Below are 8,846 nucleotides of genomic sequence, written 5' to 3' on the forward strand. Positions count from 1 at the left end.
GCTGATGGAGAAGAGGTTAAAAAGTGATTAGCTAAACTAGAGAAAGTTGATTTTGGTTAACTATTCTAGATAAAATTTTAGATAAGCTACTGTGAGTGGTCTAAGAATTTAATCTATTCAATTCATTAAAATATATATATATATATATAATAATAAAATCTGTTCATTTTATTCTCCTAATGCTTAAAAAGGAAAAGAAAAGAAAAATGTCGAACTCAATCCCCCCAAGCCGCAGTTTTTCTAGATAACTATCCACGGCCACTTAGAAGAAGCCCTTCCCCTATTTCTCCTTCACGTTCACGTCCAATGGACTCCATAGGCGTCCTAATGACCTGCCCAATGTCCGAATACCTCGAAGAACAACTCCAAAAGCGCTTCAATCTCTTCAAACTTTGGGCCCATTCCTCGCCCTATGATTTCTTGAAGAACAACTCCAATTCCATCAAAGCATTGGTGGGGAACACCAAAATCGGTGCCGACGCAGAGCTCATCGAGTCGCTGCCCAAGCTGGAGATCGTTTCGAGTTACAGTGTGGGGTTGGACAAGATTGATCTGACCAAATGTCAGGAGAAGGGCATTAGGGTTACCAACACGCCTGACGTGTTGACCGATGATGTTGCCGATGCGGCTATCGGGTTGGTCTTGGCTGTTACAAGGAGGCTTTGTGAGTGTGACCAGTTTGTGAGGAACGGGTTGTGGAAGAAACGCGATTTCGGATTGGCTACCAAGGTAATTAATTCGAGTTATTATTATCGATTTCAGATTGGCAAATGGGTAGTTCTGGATTCATTGATTCCAAGCATGAAATTGAATTTGAATATCTCATAATTTACTTAATCTCGTTGATGTTGGGGGTGATAGATTCTTCAATTAATTGGTCTGCGAGTAAGATTTATTTTTGTTTATGTTCCAGTTCAGTGGTAAATCTGTTGGAATTATTGGGTTGGGCAGGATTGGTTCAGCAATTGCATAGAGAGCCGAAGCATTTGGCTGCCATATCAGTTACTACTCAAGATCTGAGAGACCAGAAACAAAGTACAAGTATTACTGGAGCATCGTTGACTTGGCTGCCAATTGTGAGATCCTCGTTGTTGCATGTGCTTTGACACAAGAAACCCACCACATTGTCAACCGGGAAGTCATTGATGCCTTGGGTCCAAAGGGCATTCTCATCAACATTGGACGCGGTCCGCTCATTGATGAACCTGAGCTTGTGTCTGCGCTCCTCGAAGGCCGCTTGGGTGGGGCTGGGCTCGATGTGTTTGAAAATGAGCCAGAGGTACCTCAGCAGCTGCTTGCGCTTGGTAATGTAGTTCTCCTGCCTCATGTGGGGACTGACACCCTGGAGACCTGTGAGGCAATGGCAGTCCTTGTGATCAAAAACTTGGAGGCGCATTTTCTAAAGAAGCCACTGTTAACTCCAGTGATTTGATCGCTTGTTGCCACCATATCTTCCAAACATTAATGTTTTGGACCTTTGGGAGCATTTCTCTAAAGAAAGATTGACATTTTTCTACTTTTTTGGCACAGGACTTATGGTTGGATATTATGTTGCCTTGATTTGTTAAGGGAAAAGATAAAAAAACACTCTTTACACACCTATCCTCTCACATGGGGTGGGGCTCATGTGGTATGGTTCCACTCCATGTAAGAAGGTGAGTGTGTAAGGAGGACTTTTGTAACACTTTCTATTTGTCGATGGCAAAAGAAAGAGAGAATGTGACCGGTTCTAATACAAAGAGCTAAAGTCACTGGCATTAGATACCTAATGAGACATCACTATAAGACAAAAACATCCTTTTTCAAAATTAATAATTTTAAATCTTGAATTTAATCTTTTAATTTAATTTCATTGTGTTCTTCTCATCAACCCAACAATCATTCAAGACAAGGGAAGGAATAATTTAAAGAAGATAAACATCATGCCAACTAAGCTATGTACAAAAATGGTACATTGCTAAATGCCCCCAACAAGCATTACAAGGACCTCAACAACGGGAAAATCCAAAAGTCTCCATGTGGCCACGTCCATACTATACTAATTTTATCCCTATTATTTCTGTTATTTTCTCTTCTCCTCCTCTTTCTTCTTTTCAACAAACCACACGTTGTAGAAAAAAGACATGGAAAATGTAGTGTCACTACTTTTTCCTCCTCTTCTGTCCAACTTTCTTTACAACCAAACACTGCCTTGGCATCAGGGAGAGGAGGAGGCAGCCCCTTTGAAGATGAGAAAATTGAGAGTTTCCAATTTAAAGTAGATGAAAGTTCCTTCAGAATGAGTGAAGAAACACCCAAAATTTGAACCCACCACGCACTGCCATCCACACCCATGTGTCTTGTCAAAATCCTGCATATCATACAACCACATATTTCAGCTTTAGAAGTTAAAAACAAAAAAAAATGATAGGATAGAAATATCTTCTACTCTCTCTTTAACATTTTTTTTTTCTTTTTCCATATTCCCCTTTCCTTGTAGTTCCTTTATATGGTACCCAAAAACTATTTATTCCTTTACCAAAATAAGGTTCATAATCATGAGGTTATGTCATGTTAACTGTGCACTGCTCTCGGCCAAAAAGAAAAAGGAAATAAGAAAAGAATAAAAAGAACTTGAAAATGAAAGTATTTTTTTCTCAGTTTTCTGTCTTTGAGAGAGAGAGAGAGAGAGAGAGAGAGAGAGTACCTTTTTGATGTGGGCAGCAATGGATCTGCAGTCAAAGACATCATAGAGATCCAAAGCTTGAGAGGCAGAAGCCATAGCTTGGACTTGCATCTTTACTGGCATGTCTGTGTCTTCTATCATAGCTTTTCCTTCCAACATCCTCCACTCTTCTTCTCTCAAGACACTATCTACCTCTTTTCTCAATCTTAATGTTTTTTCAAATGTGTACAAGAAATGAGGCTTTAAAAGGACAAAGCCAGGAACCTCTCTGCTGCTCTCAAACAAAAACCTCTCCCCCTTCCAAGTCTAAAGGGATTGAGAAATGATAGACAAACGTCCCTGTCCGTCATTTAATATTAAATTTTTTTTTTTTTTTTTTTAATTTTTTCATTTATCCTTTATGCATTTTTTTCATTTTTTTAATTATTAAATGATAGACAAGGGACGTGTGCAATTTTTTAAGCTGGCACGTTGTCCAACTTTTTTTTTCTTTCCATTTTTCTCCTGGCTTCCAGGGCTTTTCTACGTTGTTCTATTCAGATTATGATGGCGCAGAAAAATATATATATATATTGGGATTATGATGTCTCTCTCTCTTACTTGTGTCATATAGTCATGATCGAGGATAACGATGGAGAGGGAAAAGGCTGCTGGGGCTAAGGATAAAGCCTAAATGTTGTTGGAAGCTAGTTGTTAAATTAGTAGTCAAAATGGATGGTGCAGGTTTAGAACAAATTCGTTGCAACCCCGGCCCGTTTAACCAAACAAACCAGGGACATCGCTTAAGATTGATTTATTGGGTTATTTTTAGTATCCCACAGTTAAAATTAGATTTTTTTTTTTTTTTGTTAATTTTAATTCTAAGTTTTGGTTTTTGCCTGTGTCCTAAAGCAAGCAACTCGGGGAGCTAGGGCGAAAACCATGTACAGTTAGTCTACTTGTCTCCTTTGATGAGAAAATATCTAAATTAAGAAACTGGGCACCATATTTTCCTTCTCTAAAATATCAACAGGATACGAGGAATTAAGATACCATATCATGATTCAGACACACTAGATTCTTAAAATTTGGAAATCATACTCTAATCTATGAATCTCATATATCCTCTCTCTCTCTCTATATATATATAGGCTTCGAGTCAAAAGTCACCTCATGTACTCCATTGTTTTTGCAAGTCTTTTGTTTTCCTACATACATAACGCACGGCTGTTGAAAATCTCTCTCCTACTCTGGCTTGAAGTTGGGTTTTTTTAACCGTCTTTTCATCTTATAAAAGAGGGGAGACGCCGCACAGCACAAAGAATTTTCGCGCGAGAGAATTAAAGGGAGTTTTTTTTTTTTTTTTTTTTTTTTTTGTAAGAACAATTCTGTAACGCCCCAGACCATTAGGGTTAGGTTCGTCCATTTACTTATTCAGAGATGCAAAGAATCAGAACATAACCGTCCCACCATTAACTCGCTCTCACAGGCCTTTAGTAGCTGTACTCGTTAATCCACGCGCCGTAGCTGATATCTTATCGTGCCTCCTCAATTAGCCTATATCAAAAAACCACCATCGGATCCTTGATCAGAAGCTGCCGATCTATTGCTCTATGGCTAACACACGCCCCGAGGAGGTTCCACGTTCGACTCTTAGGTTGGTTGCTCAATTGGCTCACCTGTCTAGCATTTTCTGCGTCACACCGAATCATTACCCAGAGGTCCATACGCCTTTCTCTTGCGCGCGTCACACAAGATTGCTCCCTGCTCAAGTCCACACTTGAGTACCTACATGCACTAGGTCTGAAGTTCCAAAAATGGGGGGGGGGGGGGGGGGGGGGGGGAAGAAAAGAAAAGAAAAAAAAAGGTAGATCATATCATGCACGCCATGCACGAGTCAGGTTCGGTGTGCCAACTCAACAATCGCCCAAGTGGGGCTCACTCCATTTTTTAGATTTTGGCCCATTTGTTGGTCCTTTTTCTGCCGTTGTAGGCACTTTGGCCCGATGTCGGCCCCCATTCTGGATTTTTTTTTTTTTGCCCGTTTTCGGCAAAGTTGTGTTTGGCCCAAGTCAGCCTTGCTATTCATAGCCACCAATGTTGTCACCTACCGCCCTCGCTGGCCTTCCGCCAGGCAACATCTTGTCCCCTCTGGCAGCATCCTTCAGTCTTCACCACCGGCTGTTACCTGCCGTTGTCGCTGGCCTTCCGCCACCCAGTCTTTTGTCTCCTTCGACAACATTCCTTAGTCTGAGCACAATGTAGCCTTTAGGGTTAATTTGTAATGGTGAACGTAGGTATCGAACACCGAACCACCCGTAAATTCTTTGTGACTCTTCTCTCTCATACTTCCGCTATTATTCCCATAATTTAGGTTTTTTCACAAACATCAACATCTACTACATCTTTTGATACTGAAATTTTATCTTGGTCACCTCTACTTATGGAGGTAGGCTTGTTAGGTTGAACCACGTAAGTCTTGGTGTAGTATGTCATTGACTTATTTTTATTATGTGCTTTTCTACTTCTTCGTGATCTGAAGAAAATTATTTGTACTGACAAATTGGTATCAGAGTTTGAGTCATTTTTTGCAAGATGGCTATTGGTGCCCCAGATATGTAAGCTACCGTCCATCATTAACAGCTTGACCGAGTCCGATCTCGAGTGGCCCACGCTGCTAATAATGCACGTAACCGTTGTTAGTACTTCATACTGGCTACATTCTGAATAACAAAAAAACATTTTATGTAATGGTTGCGAATTAACAAGATGGTCAGTTCTCAATTCAGAATCTTCATGTATTCATACAGTGTTTAAATCAAAGCATATGACTGATCACAAGCTTCTAGAAGATGTTCATGAAGAGTCCTTGCAAATTCCAAGCCAAATCAACCAGTTCCTGTGTAACCGTCTGGACGAGCCTTTGAAGGCATCCGGATGCCTCACAGTGTCTAGTAGATTACGTTGAAAATGTTCAGACGATAGAGCAACACCGCCTGGACGCTAGGTCAATCATCATTTAACACGGAGTTGGATTTCAGAAGTCGACACTGTTAGGGAAATCTTTGCAAGTCGTCCAGACGCTGTCCAGCATTTCGGAATATTCTAGTGTTCCGTTTGAACGCAAAAATGAGTTATAGCAAAGACCATCCTGACGCTCGGCCAAGCCGCCCGGACGTGGACCTGATAAGGATAAAATTGCGCTGTTTCTGAAAGGCAATTGCAGAAGACCATCCGGAAGTGGCTATCTTCTGTCCGGACGCTCAACAGCCAGAATTCGAATCTCAGCAGATTTAGGTTTTCTGTAAGCCTATAAATAGAGGCCCTAGGCTTGTCAATTGTACAAAATTCGGTATTGAATCCTCTTAGCTTTGAGAGGGTGTTTAAGATGATTTGAAGATTCTCTAGCTCTCAAGCCGTTGCCGGTGTGTGCTCAACAGTTCGTGTGAAGTCTATCTTAGGGGTCGGCCTTAAGGTAAAGGAATCCATCAAAAACCCCTTTGGGTAGGAGATCTGGTTGGGAAGCATTCACGATAGGCTTCGTGTCAGAGTTAAAGGTATGACTACTGCATAAGGTTATATGAGTACGAGTGTCTTGTAACTAGCTTTGTTTTTGGATAGTAGAGTTCCTGGGTTGAGCTGCCCCGGAGTGGTTTTTCTCTTCACAGAATTTTCACTTCGTAACAAATATCTTGTCTTATTTAAATTCCGCATTTAAGATATTTTGTTGCACACAAACACACACACTCGGTTAAATTAGAAGTCAATATTTATTTTCAACCGTGACCTCCATTCAAGCATGACGCGCCGATCACAAAACAACCATTGGATCCAAGGGCAAACATAAAAATAAATAAACCTTTGACCATAGAGAATAATAACCTGTATAATAGTAAGCCCATGGTTATTATCCTGCACGTATCGGCGTACCATGTCATACGATGCAATTTAATATTCACCATCTTTACAAGCATGCTTTTCATAAACTCATCATTTTCATTATCTTGTCATTAATCACTCATTTTCACAAAAATAAAATTCACAATAATCAAAAGTATATTTCATGTGAGTTGTAAACATGCATGTTTTGGATATACAAAATAATCATACTATGCGGAAAATAATAATAATAAGTATCCATGTGAGTTTTACTCACTTGTATCACAAAGCTCCTCCAAAAAGTCCTCTTGAAGTTCCACGACCTTGAAATTTAAGAAAAACCTATCATTAGCTTTAATCCCGACCTAAATCAAATCTTAAATTCTAAACAGCTCAAAATAGGCTTTCTGCCCATCGGTTGATCATTTGGACAAGAGAGTCAAACGTTCGGCTTTGACATCGATCGTTTATCCAGTGAAGGGTTGTGTTGTTTTATTAGCTACATTCTGTTGACAAAATCACTTCCATGTAAGTGTGCTGCTGAAACAGGGACGCCATAATTATTCACAGTCTTCAGAATTTTTAGAGATTATTTCTCCATTATCGAAAGGGCCTTAATATGACAAGTTTCAATGTCACAAACATCAAGAAGGCAATTTCAGAGTTCTAGGAAGATTCTAAATTAAGAAACTGGACACTATATTTTCCTTCTCTAAAATATCAACAGGATACGACGAATTAAGATACCATATCATGACTTAGACACACTAGATTCTTAAAATTTGGAAATCATACTCTAATCTATGAATCTCATATATCCTCTCTTATTTATATATATATATATATTGGCTTCGAGTCAAAAGTCACCTCATGTACTCCATTGTTTTTGCAAGTCTTTTGTTTTCCTACGTACATAATGCACGGCTGTTGAAAATCTCTCTCCTACTCTGGCTTGAAGTTGGGTTTTTTTAACCGTCTTTTCATCTTATAAAAGAGGGGGGAGACGCCGCACAACACAAAGAATTTTCGCTTGAGAGAATTGAAGGGAGTTTCTTTTTATTTATTTATTTATTTTTATTTTAAGAACAATTCTGTAACACCCCCAGACCATTAAGGTTAGGTTCGTCCATTTACTTATTCAGAGATGCAAAGAATTAGAACACAACCGTCCCACCATCAACGCGCTCTCACGGGCCTCTAGTAGCTGTACTCGTTAACCCATGCGCCGTAGTTGATTTCTTATCGTGCCTCCTCAATTAGCCTGTATCAGAAAACCACCACCGGATCCTTGATCAGAAGCTGCTGATCTATTGTTTTGTGGCTAGCACGCACCCCGAGGAGGTCCTACGTTCCACTCTCAGGTTGGTTGCTCAATTGGCTCACTTGTCTAGCCTTTTCCGCGTCACACTGAATCATTACCCGGAGGTCCATACGCCTTTCTCTTGCGTGCGTCACACAAGATTGCTCCCTGCTCAAGTCCACACTTGAGTTGCTACACCTGCATACACCAGGTCTGAACCCATCTAGTGCGTTCCATAAAGGGGGAAAAAAAAAAAGAAAAAAAGAAAAGAAAAAGGAGGATCATATCATGCACGCCATGCGCGAGTCAGGTTCTGTGTGCCGACTCGACAACCGCCTAAATGGGGCTCACTCCATTTTTTAGATTTTGGCCCATTTGTCAATCCTTTTTCGCCCGTTGTAGGCACTTTGGCCTGATGTCGACCCTGTAACAACCCGCTTTTTACAAAAAGCCATAAGTAATTATATCTGGATAATTACGTGTCATTATTACTTCAGAGACGATAAATCTCGTAGCGGAAAAATATGAATATCTTCTTCTTCTTTTTTCTTTTTTCTTTTTTCCTTTTCAAACATCAGGGACAAATCCCTTACAATACACTCAGAGCTTTAACTGAAATTCCTCTAGACATACATTAAAAGTCCTTTACACTAATGACAAAGAAACATCTATCACATATGACACGAAAGCATACATGGAAACTTAGTAAATACAAGTGAATTCCTAAACAAGTTTGAAAATAATTTATTGACTTCTAATTTAAACCAAGTGTGTGTTTTTGTGCAAACAAATATCTTAAATGCGGAATTTAAATGAAACAAGATATTTGTTACGAAGTGGAAACTCTATGAAGAGAAAAAACCACTACAGGGCAGCCAAACCCAGAAAATCCACTATCCAAAAACAAAGCTAGTTACAAGACACTCGTACTCACATAACCCTATGCAGTAGTCATACCTTTAACTCTGACGTGTAACCCAACACGAATGCTTCCCAACCAGATCTTCCACCTGAAGGAATTTT

The 8,846-nt window shown here is 39.8% G+C and overlaps 2 protein-coding genes across 3 annotated transcripts; one reads left to right on the top strand and one right to left on the bottom strand.

Moving 5' to 3' along the window:
- The first annotated feature begins 221 nt into the window (after window positions 1–221).
- On the top strand, window positions 222–1,520 carry LOC133864110 (hydroxyphenylpyruvate reductase-like). Of its 2 annotated transcripts, none has more exons than XM_062300332.1 (2): window positions 222–729; window positions 914–1,520. In XM_062300332.1, exons 1-2 carry the CDS (start codon window positions 307–309, stop codon window positions 971–973), a joined length of 483 nt encoding a protein of 160 aa, XP_062156316.1. In that variant the 5' UTR covers window positions 222–306; the 3' UTR covers window positions 974–1,520. The 2 variants fall into 2 exon arrangements, with proteins under 2 accessions (XP_062156316.1, XP_062156314.1); XM_062300330.1 differs by having other exon boundaries at window positions 952–1,520.
- A 295-nt stretch (window positions 1,521–1,815) lies between these two features.
- LOC133864584 (dynein light chain 1, cytoplasmic) lies at window positions 1,816–2,971 on the bottom strand. Its single transcript, XM_062300963.1, has 2 exons — window positions 2,687–2,971; window positions 1,816–2,350 (listed from the first exon to the last, which is right to left on the bottom strand). The coding sequence occupies exons 1-2, from the start codon at window positions 2,822–2,824 to the stop codon at window positions 2,198–2,200; spliced, it is 291 nt and encodes a 96-aa protein (XP_062156947.1). The 5' UTR covers window positions 2,825–2,971; the 3' UTR covers window positions 1,816–2,197.
- Window positions 2,972–8,846: the final 5,875 nt, after the last annotated feature.

The sequence above is a fragment of the Alnus glutinosa genome, chromosome 3 (genome assembly GCF_958979055.1).
Source record: "Alnus glutinosa chromosome 3, dhAlnGlut1.1, whole genome shotgun sequence".
In the NCBI taxonomy this organism is placed as follows: Eukaryota; Viridiplantae; Streptophyta; class Magnoliopsida; order Fagales; family Betulaceae; genus Alnus; species Alnus glutinosa.

Excerpts from the sequence above, each read along its gene's own strand:
- LOC133864110 (XM_062300330.1), top strand. The coding sequence starts at position 307 with ATGGACTCCATAGGCGTCCTAATGACCTGCCCAATGTCCGAATACCTC. Across the intron at positions 730-951 it reads ATTTCGGATTGGCTACCAAG|GATTGGTTCAGCAATTGCAT; the intron begins GTAATTAATTCG and ends TGGGTTGGGCAG.
- LOC133864584 (XM_062300963.1), bottom strand. The coding sequence starts at position 2,824 with ATGTTGGAAGGAAAAGCTATGATAGAAGACACAGACATGCCAGTAAAG. Across the intron at positions 2,351-2,686 it reads TTGCTGCCCACATCAAAAAG|GATTTTGACAAGACACATGG; the intron begins GTACTCTCTCTC and ends TATGATATGCAG.